Below are 17665 nucleotides of genomic sequence, written 5' to 3' on the forward strand. Positions count from 1 at the left end.
AGAGAGAGAGAGAGAGAGAGAGAGAGAGAGAGAGAGAGAGAGAGAGAGAGAGAGAGAGAGAGAGAGAGAGAGAGAGAGAGATAGAGAGAGAGAGGAGAGAGAGAGAGAGAGAGAGAGAGAGAGAGAGAGAGAGAGAGAGAGAGAGAGAGAGAGAGACAGAGACAGAGACAGAGACAGAGACAGAGACAGAGACAGAGACAGAGACAGAGACAGAGACAGAGACAGAGACAGAGAGAGAGAGAGAGAGTGTAAAGCACATAATGTGGACCCCGGCTGTATCAAACACAAGCCCCCCAGTTCAGCTTACCCTCTATGGGCTCCTGCTTGACCTCCTGTTTGATGGTGGTGCACTGTGTTGGCGCCATGGCCGGGGAGGTGGTGGCAGTGTGACCCAGAGGGTGATGAGGGTAGTCTTTCCTGGGGGTGGTGGTGCTCTTGACGGGGCTGGCATCCTCCAGGCCCTCCTCGGGACAGAGGTACACCTCGATGGGGCCGTTCTTACTCTTCAGGTAGATCTGTTGGGAGCCCTGAGGGTACGGGACAACGGGAAGGTCATGTTAATACAATGTTGTTACTCATTTAATCACGGTATAAAAGCAACGTAATGTAAAGTGTTGCCTGTAACTGTATTATATACAGTGAGGCCAATACAACCTGTGTGGAAATACATTTAGTTAAGGTCATTATAAAAAAACATCATTATACAAAGCCTAGTACATTCACAGAATGAATTCACAAATACAGCTGTAGTTGTCCAATAAGTAGTTTAGTAATGCAGTAATTGCAAAACGGGTCCTTCCTCAAGATAAGACATGGGCCGTAATAGAAGTAGTTGTAATGGAGGACACCACATTAAATGGTTTGGTGAGAATGTTCGGTACATCCTCCTACACCAGGGGTTCCCAAACTCAGTCCTGGGGCCCCCCCCTGGGTGCACATTTTCATTTTTGCCCTAAGACTACACAGCTGATTCAAATATCCAACTCATCATCAAGCTTTGATCATTTGAATTAGCTGTGTAGTGTTAGGGCAAAAAACAAAACGTGTACCCCTTGGGGTTCCGAGGACCAAGTTTGGGAAACGCTGATCTACGCCTTTATTTATATGGACCTGGAACTATATATCAATGTAAAACAGTATAATACAGTATATCATATATCAGGAACTACATCAGTCTGATTTGTAATACTTTACTCCTTGTCTTTTTTCATTTCTTAAACGAAAGCAGAACTAGGCTAGCCGATCAGCTCCAGTGTTAACGAAACGCTAACGGCCAGCTCCGTATATCTATGACCGTTGACCACTCACCTCTGAGGACTCTGGGACCTCCAGCTTGGTTTCTGACGGGGCCTTGACAGCGATGACCGTCTGGTCCTGCAGACGGGCTATAGATCTGATGTCCTGGTAGGTAACGTAGCCTAGCCGCTGGTTGTCTCTGTGTTCGGTCAGCTCCTTGATTTGGGCACTGCTGGACGTGATCAGGTCATCCAGGGCCTTCTCAGCCCTCTCCAGCTCACCCAGCTCCCGCCGCAGAGCGCGTGACTTCTCCCCGCTGCTGGCCGAGCCCTCGAACACGCCACCCACCCTGGGAGGCAACGGACACATATTTTACATTATGAGCCACCAGGAGCTGCTAGACAATGTACGTGTTTGAGATGGCCTACATTGCAGTCAGGTATATTATTGTTTCTGTGCCATGCTTTGCTCAAACTACTGATTGCCTCAAACACGCTGAATAGGATCTGTATGTCACGGTACAGGTTATGGTCAGGTAAGGTTTGATCCTATTACCATATTGTTAACCCAAAAACACCCAGGATTAGGGGCTAGGGGCGTGATTTGGAATTAGACCCAGCGATGAGTAGGTACTTGTTCTAGGGATACTTTCCTAAGTGTACTTGTCCTAATGCGACTCATCCTGAGTGTACGTCTCCCAAGTGTACTTGTCCACTTCTCCTTAGTGTGCTACTCACAACCACTGGATGTTGTTCTTGGACTTCTTGCGGATGAGCTGCACGCCCTCCAGCACATTGGTGATGTCATAGATGCGTCTCTTCTGCACCTCAAGGACCTCGGTGGCCCAGTTGAGGTCCAGCACGCCGTCAGGTGACTCGCTCAGCAGGCCAACAAACTTCTTGGTCAGCAGACCCAGGGATGTGTCGTAGCGCGTCCGCTCACCGGGAGACTTGGGCGCTGAGGGTCATAGGTCATACAAGAGAGACGTGGTTGGCGAATGCAGGAGCAGGGGAATTATGATACGCCTGTTTTTAATCTAGGTAATACATGTAGGATCATATCTGTATATAGGGATATAGACTGGGTAAGATCTGCATTTAGCTTGTGTATTGAGGTGTACATTTGGATGGATGGATGGATGGATAAATGGGTGGATGGAAGGATGGATGATCATGTTGTGTCGCTTTATGTAACCTCTCCCTTATTTGAGAATGAAGAAGGTTAAGGTATGGGGCAGTGCTTATGAAGAAGGTTAAGGTATGGGGCAGTGCTTATGAAGAAGGTTAAGGTATGGGGCAGTGCTTATGAAGAAGGTTAAGGTAGGGGGCAGTGCTTATGAAGAAGGTTAAGGTATGGGGCAGTGCTTATGAAGAAGATTAAGGTAGGGGGGCAGTGCTTATGAAGAAGGTTAAGGTATGGGGCAGTGCTTATGAAGAAGGTTAAGGTATGGGGCAGTGCTTATGAAGAAGGTTAAGGTATGGGGCAGTGCTTATGAAGAAGGTTAAGGTATGGGGCAGTGCTTATGAAGAAGGTTAAGGTATGGGGCAGTGCTTATGATCAAACGTTAAGGTAGGGGGCAGTGCTTATGAAGAAGGTTAAGGTATGTGGCAGTGCTTATGAAGAAGGTTAAGGTATGGGGCAGTGCTTATGAAGAAGGTTAAGGTAGGGGGCAGTGCTTATGAAGAAGGTTAAGGTATGGGGCAGTGCTTATGAAGAAGGTTAAGGTAGGGGGCAGTGCTTATGAATAAGGTTAAGGTAGGGGGCAGTGCTTATGAAGAAGATTAAGGTATGGGGCAGTGCTTATGAAGAAGGTTAAGGTATGGGGCAGTGCTTATGATCAAACGTTAAGGTATGGGGCAGTGCTTATGATCAAACGTTAAGGTAGGGGGCAGTGCTTATGATGAAGGTTAAGGTATAGGGCAGTGCTTATGAAGAAGGTTAAGGTATGGGGCAGTGCTTATGATCAAACGGTAAGGTAGGGGGCAGTGCTTATGAAGAAGGTTAAGGTATGGGGCAGTGCTTATGAAGAAGGTTAAGGTAGGGGCAGTGCTTATGAAGAAGGTTAAGGTATGGGGCAGTGCTTATGATCAAACGTTAAGGTAGGGGCAGTGCTTATGAAGAAGGTTAAGGTATGGGGCAGTGCTTATGAAGAAGGTTAAGGTAGGGGGCAGTGCTTATGATGAAGGTTAAGGTATGGGGCAGTGCTTATGAAGAAGGTTAAGGTAGGGGGCAGTGCTTATGATGAAGATTAAGGTATGGGGCAGTGCTTATGAAGAAGGTTAAGGTAGGGGGCAGTGCTTATGAAGAAGGTTAAGGTAGGGGGCAGTGCTTATGATGAAGGTTAAGGTATGGGGCAGTGCTTATGAAGAAGGTTAAGGTAGGGGGCAGTGCTTATGATGAAAATTAAGGTATGGGGCAGTGCTTATGGAGAAGGTTAAGGAAGGGGAAGTGCTTATGATGAAGGTTACGGTATGGGGCAGTGCTTATGAATAAGTTTAAGGTAGGGGGCAGTGCTTATGAAGAAGGTAAAGGTATGGGGCAGTGCTTATGAAGAAGGTTAAGGTATGGGGCAGTGCTTATGAAGAAGGTTAAGGTATGGGGCAGTGCTTATGAAGAAGGTTAAGGTATGGGGCAGTGCTTATGATGAAGATTAAGGTATGGGGCAGTGCTTATGAAGAAGGTATAGGGCAGTGCTTATGAAGAAGGTTAAGGTAGGGGGCAGTGCTTATGAAGAAGGTTAAGGTATGGGGCAGTGCTTATGAAGAAGGTTAAGGTATGGGGCAGTGCTTATGAAGAAGCTTAAGGTAGGGGGCAGTGCTTATGATGAAGATTAAGGTATGGGGCAGTGCTTATAAAGAAGGTTAAGGTATGGGTCAGTGCTTATGAAGAAGGTTAAGGTAGGGGGCAGTGCTTATGAAGAAGGTTAAGGTATGGGGCAGTGCTTATGAAGAAGGTTAAGGTAGGGGGCAGTGCTTATGAAGAAGGTTAAGGTAGGGGGCAGTGCTTATGAAGAAAATTAAGGTATGGGGCAGTGCTTATGAAGAAGGTTAAGGTATGGGGCAGTGCTTATGAAGAAGGTTAAGGTATGGGGCAGTGCTTATGAAGAAGGTTAAGGTATGGGGCAGTGCTTATGAAGAAGGTTAAGGTAGTGGGCAGTGCTTATGAAGAAGGTTAAGGTATGGGGCAGTGCTTATGATGAAGGTTAAGGTATGGGGCAGTGCTTATGAAGAAGGTTAAGGTAGGGGGCAGTGCTTATGAAGAAGGTTAAGGTAGGGGGCAGTGCTTATGAAGAAGGTTAAGGTATGGGGCAGTGCTTATGAAGAAGGTTAAGGTAGGGGGCAGTGCTTATGAAGAAGGTATAGGGCAGTGCTTATGAAGAAGGTTAAGGTAGGGGGCAGTGCTTATGAAGAAGGTTAAGGTATGGGGCAGTGCTTATGAAGAAGGTTAAGGTATGGGGCAGTGCTTATGAATAAGGTTAAGGTAGGGGGCAGTGCTTATGAAGAAGGTTAAGGTATGGGGCAGTGCTTATGAAGAAGGTTAAGGTATGGGGCAGTGCTTATGAAGAAGGTTAAGGTAGGGGGCAGTGCTTATGAAGAAGGTTAAGGTATGGGGCAGTGCTTATGAAGAAGGTTAAGGTAGGGGGCAGTGCTTATGAAGAAGGTTAAGGTAGGGGGCAGTGCTTATGAAGAAGATTAAGGTATGGGGCAGTGCTTATGAAGAAGGTTAAGGTATGGGGCAGTGCTTATGAAGAAGGTTAAGGTATGGGGCAGTGCTTATGAAGAAGGTTAAGGTATGGGGCAGTGCTTATGAAGAAGGTTAAGGTAGGGGGCAGTGCTTATGAAGAAGGTTAAGGTATGGGGCAGTGCTTATGATGAAGGTTAAGGTATGGGGCAGTGCTTATGAAGAAGGTTAAGGTAGGGGGCAGTGCTTATGAAGAAGGTTAAGGTATGGGGCAGTGCTTATGAAGAAGGTTAAGGTAGGGGGCAGTGCTTATGAAGAAGGTATAGGGCAGTGCTTATGAAGAAGGTTAAGGTAGGGGGCAGTGCTTATGAAGAAGGTTAAGGTATGGGGCAGTGCTTATGAAGAAGGTTAAGGTATGGGGCAGTGCTTATGAAGAAGCTTAAGGTAGGGGGCAGTGCTTATGATGAAGATTAAGGTATGGGGCAGTGCTTATGAAGAAGGTTAAGGTATGGGTCAGTGCTTATGAAGAAGGTTAAGGTAGGGGGCAGTGCTTATGATGAAGGTTAAGGTATGGGGCAGTGCTTATGAAGAAGGTTAAGGTAGGGGGCAGTGCTTATGATCAAATGTTAAGGTATGGGGCAGTGCTTATGAATAAGGTTAAGGTAGGGGGCAGTGCTTATGAAGAAGGTTAAGGTATGGGGCAGTGCTTATGAAGAAGGTTAAGGTATGGGGCAGTGCTTATGAAGAAGGTTAAGGTAGGGGGCAGTGCTTATGAAGAAGGTTAAGGTATGGGGCAGTGCTTATGAAGAAGGTTAAGGTAGGGGGCAGTGCTTATGAAGAAGGTTAAGGTATGGGGCAGTGCTTATGAAGAAGTTTAAGGTATGGGGCAGTGCTTATGAAGAAGGTTAAGGTATGGGGCAGTGCTTATGAAGAAGGTTAAGGTATGGGGCAGTGCTTATGAAGAAGGTTAAGGTAGGGGGCAGTGCTTATGAAGAAGGTTAAGGTATGGGGCAGTGCTTATGATGAAGGTTAAGGTATGGGGCAGTGCTTATGAAGAAGGTTAAGGTAGGGGGCAGTGCTTATGAAGAAGGTTAAGGTATGGGGCAGTGCTTATGAAGAAGGTTAAGGTATGGGGCAGTGCTTATGAAGAAGGTTAAGGTATGGGGCAGTGCTTATGAAGAAGCTTAAGGTAGGGGGCAGTGCTTATGATGAAGATTAAGGTATGGGGCAGTGCTTATGAAGAAGGTTAAGGTATGGGTCAGTGCTTATGAAGAAGGTTAAGGTAGGGGGCAGTTCTTATGATGAAGGTTAAGGTATGGGGCAGTGCTTATGAAGAAGGTTAAGGTAGGGGGCAGTGCTTATGATCAAATGTTAAGGTATGGGGCAGTGCTTATGAATAAGGTTAAGGTAGGGGGCAGTGCTTATGAAGAAGGTTAAGGTATGGGGCAGTGCTTATGAAGAAGGTTAAGGTATGGGGCAGTGCTTATGAAGAAGGTTAAGGTAGGGGGCAGTGCTTATGAAGAAGGTTAAGGTATGGGGCAGTGCTTATGAAGAAGGTTAAGGTAGGGGGCAGTGCTTATGAAGAAGGTTAAGGTATGGGGCAGTGCTTATGAAGAAAGTTAAGGTATGGGGCAGTGCTTATGAAGAAGGTTAAGGTATGGGGCAGTGCTTATGAAGAAGGTTAAGGTATGGGGCAGTGCTTATGAAGAAGGTTAAGGTAGGGGGCAGTGCTTATGAAGAAGGTTAAGGTATGGGGCAGTGCTTATGATGAAGGTTAAGGTATGGGGCAGTGCTTATGAAGAAGGTTAAGGTAGGGGGCAGTGCTTATGAAGAAGGTTAAGGTAGGGGGCAGTGCTTATGAAGAAGGTTAAGGTATGGGGCAGTGCTTATGAAGAAGGTTAAGGTAGGGGGCAGTGCTTATGAAGAAGGTTAAGGTATGGGGCAGTGCTTATGAAGAAGGTTAAGGTAGGGGGCAGTGCTTATGAAGAAGGTTAAGGTATGGGGCAGTGCTTATGAAGAAGGTTAAGGTATGGGGCAGTGCTTATGAATAAGGTTAAGGTAGGGGCAGTGCTTATGAAGAAGGTTAAGGTATGGGGCAGTGCTTATGAAGAAGGTTAAGGTATGGGGCAGTGCTTATGAAGAAAGTTAAGGTATGGGGCAGTGCTTATGAAGAAGGTTAAGGTATGGGGCAGTGCTTATGAAGAAGGTTAAGGTATGGGGCAGTGCTTATGAAGAAGATTAAGGTATGGGGCAGTGCTTATGAATAAGGTTAAGGTAGGGGCAGTGCTTATGAAGAAGGTTAAGGTATGGGGCAGTGCTTATGAAGAAGGTTAAGGTATGGGGCAGTGCTTATGAAGAAAGTTAAGGTATGGGGCAGTGCTTATGAAGAAGGTTAAGGTATGGGGCAGTGCTTATGAAGAAGGTTAAGGTATGGGGCAGTGCTTATGAAGAAGGTTAAGGTATGGGGCAGTGCTTATGATCAAACGTTAAGGTATGGGGCAGTGCTTATGATCAAACGTTAAAGTAGGGGGCAGTGCTTTTTCTCATTGATGCAGACACTCACTTTTGGGACTTGGGAGACTGGCTGCAGCCACACTCCCCTTTCCTTTAAGGGTCCTGAAGTCAGGGAGGTAGAGAGGGTCCTCCAAGTCCAGCTTCCTCTTGGCCTATGAGGGGGGACAAAGGGGTTAAAGACAGCTTGAGACTGGGTATGTGTCCCAAATTGTCAAAGACTTCTAACGGCCCTCACATTGTCAAAGACTTCTAAAGGCCCTCACATTGTCAAAGACTTCTAACGGCCCTCACATTGTCAAAGACTTCTAACGGCCCTCACATTGTCAAAGACTTCTAACGGCCCTCACATTGTCAAAGACTTCTAAAGGCCCTCACATTGTCAAAGACTTCTAACGGCCCTCACATTGTCAAAGACTTCTAAAGGCCCTCACATGCCCTCACACTGTCAAAGACTTCTAACGGCCCTCACAAGCCCTCACATTGTCAAATACTTCTAACGGCCCTCACATTGTCAAAGACTTCTAAAGGCGTCCACATGCTTCCCAGCAGAAACAGTTCGGAACAGTTCCTGCATATTATATTATGACGATATTTTGTGACGTTTTTGTTCGTTTTTGACTTTCTTTTGGGCTGTTTGGGCAAGCCAAAGTCGGTAGCTGAAGTCTACGCCCCCTCGTCGGAGATTGGTCAAAAGTAAGGATTCTTCAATGAAGTAAGTGCCTGTTGTAATTCAACGAGAGACGACTCTTCCTCAAGCACATTTTTTCATTTGAGAAATACCGCACCAAACATCATAGTCAGATGCAAAATTGCTTGACTAAGATCTCCTCCGCAAACCCACTTGAGTTATCTTAAATACATTCTGACTATTTTGAGGAAGTTTATAGCGGCTACGGCGTCTCAAAATGGACAAACAGTACTATTGATGCAATTTTCTTGTTTTTCAAGCGAAGGTCTTTTATGGGAGTGTGAGTGAACACTTGCTCGGTTCTCCTAGGCTAGGTACCAGTCCAACTGAAGCATGTTGACGCCTTAAAGGGGGAGAGTGTGTGTGTGTGTGGGGTCTCTGGACTCACTCAACTCACCACCCCCATCCCCCCTCCTCCTCTCACCCATGACCCCCTCACTCCTTCTTTAGCCCATTCCTTTCTCCAGTGAACACACAGGCAGCCTGTCCAATCCCAACCATCACAGATCACACTCTTTGCACGAGGCCTTCTCAATCAGTAGGTCACCTGACCAAGACCAATACACACACACACCTACTAGGAGGTCCACTGCTACCACACACACACTCTGTTATGGACACACACACACACACACAAATGAACAAGACCACCTATACACACACGTCCAACACATGTATTCACCACTACCAGACCTGTAGTCTTACTCACCACTACCAGACCTGTAGTCTTACTCACCACTACCAGACCTGCAGTCTTACTCACCACTACCAGACCTGCAGTCTTACTCACCACTACCAGACCTGTAGTCTTACTCACCACTACCAGACCTGTAGTCTTACTCACCACTACCAGACCTGCAGTCTTACTCACCACTACCAGACCTGTAGTCTTACTCACCACTACCAGACCTGTAGTCTTACTCACCACTACCAGTCCTGCAGTCTTACTCACCACTACCAGACCTGTAGTCTTACTCACCACTACCAGACCTGTAGTCTTACTCACCACTACCAGACCTGTAGTCTTACTCACCACTACCAGACCTGTAGTCTTACTCACCACTACCAGACCTGTAGTCTTACTCACCACTACCAGACCTGCAGTCTTACTCACCACTACCAGACCTGTAGTCTTACTCACCACTACCAGACCTGTAGTCTTACTCACCACTACCAGACCTGCAGTCTTACTCACCACTACCAGACCTGCAGTCTTACTCACCACTACCAGACCTGCAGTCTTACTCACCACTACCAGACCTGTAGTCTTACTCACCACTACCAGACCTGTAGTCTTACTCACCACTACCAGACCTGTAGTCTTACTCACCACTACCAGACCTGTAGTCTTACTCACCACTACCAGACCTGTAGTCTTACTCACCACTACCAGACCTGTAGTCTTACTCACCACTACCAGACCTGTAGTCTTACTCACCACTACCAGACCTGTAGTCTTACTCACCACTACCAGACCTGCAGTCTTACTCACCACTACCAGACCTGCAGTCTTACTCACCACTACCAGACCTGCAGTCTTACTCACCACTACCAGACCTGTAGTCTTACTCACCACTACCAGACCTGTAGTCTTACTCACCACTACCAGACCTGTAGTCTTACTCACCACTACCAGACCTGTACAACACATTTATTCACCACTACCAGACCTGTACAACACATTTATTCACCACTACCAGACCTGTACAACACATTTATTCACCACTACCAGACCTGTACAGTGCACCGTTGTCCCCAAACTGCAAGACCCCCATCCCCAACACACACCACCTCTAAAAAAAAAACTCTCCACACACACTCCTGACTGAAGTACCTAACGAGGCATAGGATTCCATCCAGATGGTCATGCACTATGTAATTAGTACCTGCTGCTTGGAGGCACACCTCCCTCCTTCTCTCTTTCTCTCTCTTTCTCTCTCCCTCTTTATCCCTCCCTCTTTCTCTCTCTTTATCCCTCCCTACTTCCCTCTTTCTCTCTCTTTCTCCCTCCCTCCCTCTTTCTCTCTCTTTCTCCCTCCCTCCCCCTCTTTCTCCCTTTCCCATTTTCTCAATCTCTCCCCCCTTCGTCTCTTACCCCTCTCACAGATACGACCCTACTATGTTAGGGGGCCAGTGATGCTGTTAATGACTACAGAACACCCCCCATACTGCAGCATGGGGTATAAATCACTCTGTGTGATAAACTAGGCTATGTGACGCGTGTCATGACCTGGCGCTGCAATAAACCCTGTGTACGACTACCAAGTGAGGTCATTACAGTACAACTAGATACACAGAGGTATAGGTACTCATTCGTAGTTTTCATAAGTACTCATTCGTAGTTTTAACTACTGTAGTTTTAACTTTCAACTATGGTCTTAACTGCACTGGTTCTCTTTTCTCACCATGTTGTAACCATGGAGAGGCTATAAACTGACATGGGAGATTCTGGAAAAGCAGCTAAGGTCTTCCCATACTGCAGACCATACATAGGAGGCTATAGGTCCAGAGGTTTCCTGTTATTACACAGGGTCAGGAAAAACTCCTGGTCCTATGTAAACCATACCGTACTTCAGTAGATCTGGGTCTGTATTCATCATGTGTCTCAGAGTAGGAGTGCGGATCTAGGATCAAGTCCCCTCTGTCCATGTAAGGTTACTTATTATGAGGATAAACTGATCCTAAACCAACACTCCTCCCCTGTAGCTCAATTGGTAGAGCATGGCGCTTGTAACGCCAGGGTAGTGGGTTCGATCCCCGGGACCACCCATACGTAAAAATGTATGCACACATGACTGTAAGTCGCTTTGGATAAAAGCGTCTGCTAAATGGCATATTATTATATTATTATTTATGAATATAGGCCCTGAGAGGAGGCTAGAGAATGTGAGCAGCTTGTGGATTTGGACTGAACCATGGCGTGGGTGAAGAAGGGTGTCATTGTCGCTCTGTCCTCCAACACATGTCCAACCGTCTGTCAGTGACATCTGGGACAGCCACACACAGCAGGTGGCAGGGAGACCACAAGAGAACCTGCCTGATCCTTATAGGAAACATAGAAAAACACACACAGGTTCACTTTAGGGGCACCACACTAACTTCGCCTACTACATAGTCTATTTACTGTACTGTATCACCGTCACCATCACAACCAATCACGTGTTTCGATTTTAGTTACAGCAATTTGGTAGTGAAGCAAACATTTGTAGTCTACCAGTGCTACTTATGGTAACAATACATTTGTAATTATATAGGCTAATGTTTGTTTTATTGACTAGTAGTGGACTGGTTTGTTCCCCTCCAAATTGTTCAACCTGCATTAAGATATGACTTCTCCTTTTGACCAATCAAGAGGAAGGAAATGGATAAAGAGACACCGCCTAGAGGGAGGATTGAGGAGACACACGGTTAAAGGCCCAGTGCAGTCAAAAATGTGATTTTCTTATGTTTTATATATATTTCCACACTATGATGTTGGAATAATACTGTGAAATAGTGGAAATGATGATAATGCACTTTTAGTGTAAGAGCTGTTAGAAAAGACTGCCTGAAATAACAGCCTGTTTTGGTGGGATGGAGTTTTGGAATCACCAGGCGGTAACTTAGTTAATAGACCAATAATAAAGAGAGTTCCAAACCTCTCTGCCAATAACAGCTAGTTTTCAGTTTTCCCCTCCCCACTCAGACCACTCCCAGACAGTTCTAGCAAAATTCTTGCTTGAGAAATGTTCTCTTTGCTAAGAAACTATTTTTGTTCATTTTTGACCATTTTAATTTAAAACAATCACAGTAAGGTACTTAATTGTTACACAGAAATAATTTGATATTGAGATAAAAATGTCTGCATTGGACCTTTTTAAGACCTTTTCAGACCACCTCACGGATTAAAATGTGACACTTTGACATGTAACTGTCATATATAGATCGGATCACATGACATGTGGTGGTTAAAATGGCAGCCGTGTGTTGTTGACAGCACTGTGGACCTCCTCCTTTAACATTTAACCTGTTTTGCCCAGCAGCTTTGCAGAGACTCAGCTGAGTCCTGTTTTATTTTATTTTATTTTACCTTTATTTAACTAGGCAAGTCAGTTAAGAACAAATTCTTATTTACAATGACGGCCTACACCGGCCAAACCCGGACGACGCTGGGCCAATTTCTGTGAGTTTGTAGTGAGGTTTTGTAATAATAATAATATGCCATTTAGCAGACGCTTTTATCCAAAGCGACTTACAGTCATGTGTGCATAAATTTTTACGTATGGGTGGTCCCTGGGATCAAACCCACTACCCTGGCATTACAAGCGCCATGCTCTACCAATTGAGCTACAGGGGACCAGCGCTTTGCAAACAGTTTGATGAGTGAAAAAACAAATCCTATTTGTCAGCTAACATACCGCGGGGGTCAAAAAAAATACTCAACCAACAAATGCTAACAACACTAAGTAATGTACAAAGAGCTACAGAACAGAACGAGAGACACAGACACTAACAGTAGCTAAAAGAATGTTGAGCTCAAACATAGTGAGTTAACAGCTCACTACAGCAATTGTCAACACATTATTAGTAGGCCATTGCCAGGCATTTAAATACACTGAGTCCCTCCTTCACAATACCTTCTTTATCTACATGACACAGTAAATTATAGTGTTTCAACCTACAGCCATTATTGCCCCACAGCGACTTGGCTACACCCTAAATATGCACAAGTTCAGCTCTCCTTCCACCCACCCATGACCCAACCCTCCCATTCAACTCCCACCATTTCACCAGATATGACTGGACATTTTTCAGAGGCATTTCACAAATATGGGTCACATGAAGCAAAGGCTTTCAACGGTCTTGTTAGCTAGCCTAGCTACCGTCTCTCTCTTCAAACACCAGGGTTGTATTCATTAGTCAACAAACAGAAGGAAACTGACGGAAACCGGGAGGGACTACCCAAACTTATGCAAAACAAAGGCTAGTTTTTGGTTTCCATTGTAAAACTTTTGCTACGCTTTGCCCTAATGAATATGACCCAGTTCAATTATGTAGAACCAGTCTTCCCAGGTAGGGACAAGTTTCAATATGTCTGACAAAAAAAAAGACAAAAAGATCCATTCAAAACCTAGCATATTCCTACCTACACCACACTACAACCATGGGACTGGGAGTCAGAGGTACAACAACAATGAAAAGGTTGAGCTGCATTGCTGATGACATTGTCAAGGTGCCGAAGGGAGAGAAGGATGGACGGTCCATTTGGTGTGGACTTTGAAATGCTAAACAAACCCCATTGAGGGGAGCATGATAGCTTGTGGGTCGGAGTGGGGCCTAGGGCAGGCCAAAAAGAGAAGGGGGGAAGAGAGCCTTTGGCTGGAGTGTAAACAAGGCACAAAGTGGGCAATCTCACACCCCGGCACCCTGAGCCCTAGTCGGAATAGGGGCTCACCATGGGGGTCCCAGAGATGGTGAGGGCGTAGGCAATGACGACATGAGGAAGTGACATGTGAGGGGGATCAGGGGGTAGCTAGCATGTCTCGGAAACCTATGTAACTAGGCCTGCATCGTGGAGAACTCCATTACACATTTTACATAACACACAGTTTTATTAATTATGGCCTCCTGTAGCCCAGTTGGTAGAGCATGGCACTTGCGACGCCAGGGTTGTGGGTTCGATTCCCAATATGAAAAATGTATGCACTCACTAAACTGTAAGTCGCTCTGGATAAGAGCGTCTGCTAAAAATGTAAATGTAATTATCATAATAACACATTTGAGATAATATTCTCTTCTAGAACCGTAAAGGGGTTAAAGGTTAAGGTTAAAGGTTCTAGCCTAAGCCTCAATCCATCTCACAGGGTCACTCAATGTGCATGTATAAACGCAATTGTCTACTCAAAACTTCCCTCATGATGTGTTATATCCCCACCTATTGTGAACTTTAACCTCCTGTATATGTGTCAAACTGAAATCCTTGACCTTCTGTCCTGTTTTTCAACTGGGGAGCAAAGTTCTATCAAACATTTACGAGTTAGTAGTAGTATCACCCTCACAGGAAACGCAGTGACAATGTTACAGCTTGTGGCCTCGCAAATCACTCAAACATCACAGCAACCACTATAAATATTACACAGTGGGGATATATCCTCTCAAGTTATCTATAGTAGTACGACACGTGACCACGTCCCAAATGGCACCCTATTCCCTATATAGTGTACTACTAACTCATAGGTCTCTGGTCAAAAGCAGTGACGTTTATTTATTTAAGCATCAGTTGTCAGAGCACCTTACCGATCACTGCACCTGTACACAGCCCATCTGAAATTAGCCCACCCAACTACCTCATCCCTATATTGTTATTTATTTTGCTCATTTGTACCCCAGTATCTCTATTTGCACATAATCTCTTGCACATCTAGCATTCCAGTGTTAATACTATTGTAATTATTTTGCACTATAGCCTATTTATTGCCTTACCTCCATAACTTGCTACATTTGCACACACTGTAAATATATTTTCTGTTGTATTTTTGACTTTATGTTTTTTACCCCATATGTAACTCTGTGTTGTTTTTATTGCACTGCTTTGCTTTATCTTGGCCAGGTCGCAGTTGTAAATGAGAACCTGTTCTCAACTGGCTTACCTGGTTAAATAAAGGTGAAATAAAAAAAAATAAAAAAAAGTATGTAGGGAATGGGGCGCCGTTTGGGACACACCCCATTTGCTTTTGCCTCGGCCAAGTTTGAAGTATCCATGACTATCTGTGAAGTGTCTGTGAGTGACCCATATTTCAGGTTAATTCTACTCCCACGCAAGGAGAATAACTTTGGCATGTTGTTGACTGTACAGGGAGAAGAAAATGGATCCTTCACAGCAGTGTTTACAAGTAGCAGGGCAGGAGGATGTTCTGCTCCAATGCTTCTTCTGATGATCAGTGAGCACCAGACATTGAAAATACGTATTTTCAACCCCCAACAATATTTTCAACAGTTTTTGCTCATAAGCCTATCACTCTGCAGTTTCCAGGGCAAATATAGCCTCTCTTCCCACTGTGCTTTATTGCCTGCCAAGGCTGATATTTTGTTGTTTATCATAACTAGGGCCAGGAGTGACAACTTGACCCGACAAGGAAAAACTCTGGGCCCTAGTTATATGCGATCACTGTTGTTTACGAAGAATGTGATGAATAATTTGTTTTTTTTAATTAAAAATTGTATTTGATCACTAGTTGTAACCTAGTAGTAAATAGTTTTATAAAAACTTTTTTTTTTCTGGTCAGAAAAAACTCATGGCCCTAATCCTAACAGTAGGATAGAGAGGGGCGATGAATAGGAAGCTGACATTAGGACAATGGAGAGTAGTACACAATGGGAATTGCATTAGCCCAGTCACGTGACTAGCCTAGTTAATGTCATTTCATTTTATTAAAGCATTGGAGTAGTCCCCACTCTAGTCAATATTTAGCCTGAACACACAGACACACTGAATGCTGTGTGTGTGTTAATCAGCAACATATCGTTATCTCCCAAGACTACTACTACTACTACTACGACTACTACTGCTGCTACTACGACGACTACTACTACTACTGCTACGACTACTACTGCTACTACTACTACCTCTACTACTACTACCACTGCTACCACTACTTGTGTGTGTGGCTTCAGAGCTTCCTCACATGAACATAACAATTATGTAAACTCACAAGAAAAGTAAGTGGTTGTCCAGCTGTGACCTGTGACCTTTGTGAATGGACACAAACGGGTTGTATGAGGTGAGCAGGCAGGAACAATTCAGACAAGGTGACATTATTGCTTGGTTAGTCAAGGTGAGGTATGGCTTGGTTAGTGACAGCTGGGGGCTATGGCTAAACAATGTGTTAAGCTAAATAGCATTTTGTGCAGATTACTGGTATTGCCTGGATGGACATTAGGAAATAAATTCCCTGTCCAGATGGAGCATTTTCTCATTCATTTAACTATAAATGGACATTTAGAAAGAGAAATCTCCCTCTCCAAATAGGGGTGAAATTAGAGCCAGGCATTGTTGAATTCAGTGATACCCCCAGTCCTGGCTAACCCCCCACTGAGGCCCCCCCCCAAACACTCAACTCCCCTAACCATCTGTGTCTAATACAGCTGTGCAGCGGGAGAAATGTCACGGACTCAAAATCGTTTCTCAAGCTGGGCGAAAAGATGACAACCCGTTCATTGGACACAAAGTGCACACTGATTCCATGACGTTGCCTGATCATGTCCAACACTTTTTAAATGTCAAGCACTGCACAACTCCGATAAATATATGCATGCCATTGGAACTGGAATATTTTGCCCATATAATATGACACATTGCATAGTTAGTAACGTAAATTATCAAGTGGATAGCTAACTGTTATATCGATTGGTGGTAGTTGCATCATCCTTTGTTTACGAAGTCTTACCGGGAGACGACCGGAGGATGATCTGATTGGTTTAGCTTCGGGTCCATGGGGGGTTGCATACAGGCAGTTCGCCCTTTGTTCCACCGCTGTCGTGTTGCATATTTGGGTAAAGTATCCAGCCGGTACCGAGTTCATCGGTGGACTGGATAACCCGGTGCTGAAGAACTCGGTCTTCACTCCGGACAAAACTTTCTTCTGCGAACACGACAATCCCCCTACAGCACCTCGACCAGACGCAGGAGAAACGCCTTTGGGCATCTGCATCATTTTAGTAAATTAAAATAACGGCTATTTAAAATAAATATGTTTAGCTAGCAAAGCACGAAGCTTCCAGAAATCTGTATTCACGACAGTGAGTGAATAAGAGGAGTTGCTGTCTTTCCGATACGAACTGGAAACGTTATCTCTCAATTCGTAGCTAGCTTGATAAAAGTCAAAAGAAGTTCATAAAAGGTTATTTAGTTAATAATGTGCAAAATTCACAAGTGAAATATGCACCAGAGATATCCTTTGCTTGAATATTTTCAATGAAACGACTACTGTAGCTTTGCAACCGATATTATCCTTTGTCCAGTAGAGGAAACGTACACTTTGCCTAATTATTTGAATAGTAAATAAATAAACGATATTTGCAAATATAGTATGAGCAAACTTTTAAGTTTACGTCTTGAGATGCAGATTCCTCCAGAAAAGACAAAGTTTAGAAGGATTCTTAAGATTTTCAGGAGAGGAGATATAGCTACTGTCGGGTTCACTGTCCAGTTAAAAAGTTTAATTGTATATACAAGCGACTTGGAGCTCCGAGGAACTGTTTTTTTAGCGCCAAATTACGTCCCGCGAAATTTGGATCTCCCGCGGTTAGTGCTCGTCTTTGATTGGTCCAGAGCTCATCGCGATTGTTACATTCCGTATATATTATGCACGTTTTGGATAAAACAGTTGGCGCGGGGCGTGCCCAGCCTTAAAGGAACAGTATGTCCCTTTGTAGTCATTTTGAGGGCTAAGGTACCAATTTCGAAACTGAAATTTTAACAATAACATGTTTTTATAACACTTACTGATAAGCAGCACGATATCATGAGCACAAAAACACATCTAGATATTATTTCATTTCCTCTAT

General features: G+C 44.6%; 1 protein-coding gene across 1 annotated transcript in view; it reads right to left on the reverse strand.

Moving 5' to 3' along the window:
* Positions 1-16812, reverse strand: part of LOC311145310 (transcription factor E2F2-like) — a gene marked incomplete at both ends in the record, with an annotated part of 22659 nt that extends 5847 nt beyond the window's left edge. Inside the window, 5 exons of the mRNA XM_084181544.1 lie at positions 308-527; positions 1309-1585; positions 1974-2193; positions 7481-7583; positions 16546-16812. Of these exons, the coding sequence (XP_084037670.1) occupies positions 308-527; positions 1309-1585; positions 1974-2193; positions 7481-7583; positions 16546-16812 (1087 nt within the window). The remainder of the gene's footprint in view (positions 1-307; positions 528-1308; positions 1586-1973; positions 2194-7480; positions 7584-16545) is intronic.
* Positions 16813-17665: the final 853 nt, after the last annotated feature.

This window comes from Coregonus lavaretus (assembly GCF_964263955.1).
Source record: "Coregonus lavaretus genome assembly, chromosome: 18".
NCBI classification, from domain to species: Eukaryota; Metazoa; Chordata; class Actinopteri; order Salmoniformes; family Salmonidae; genus Coregonus; species Coregonus lavaretus.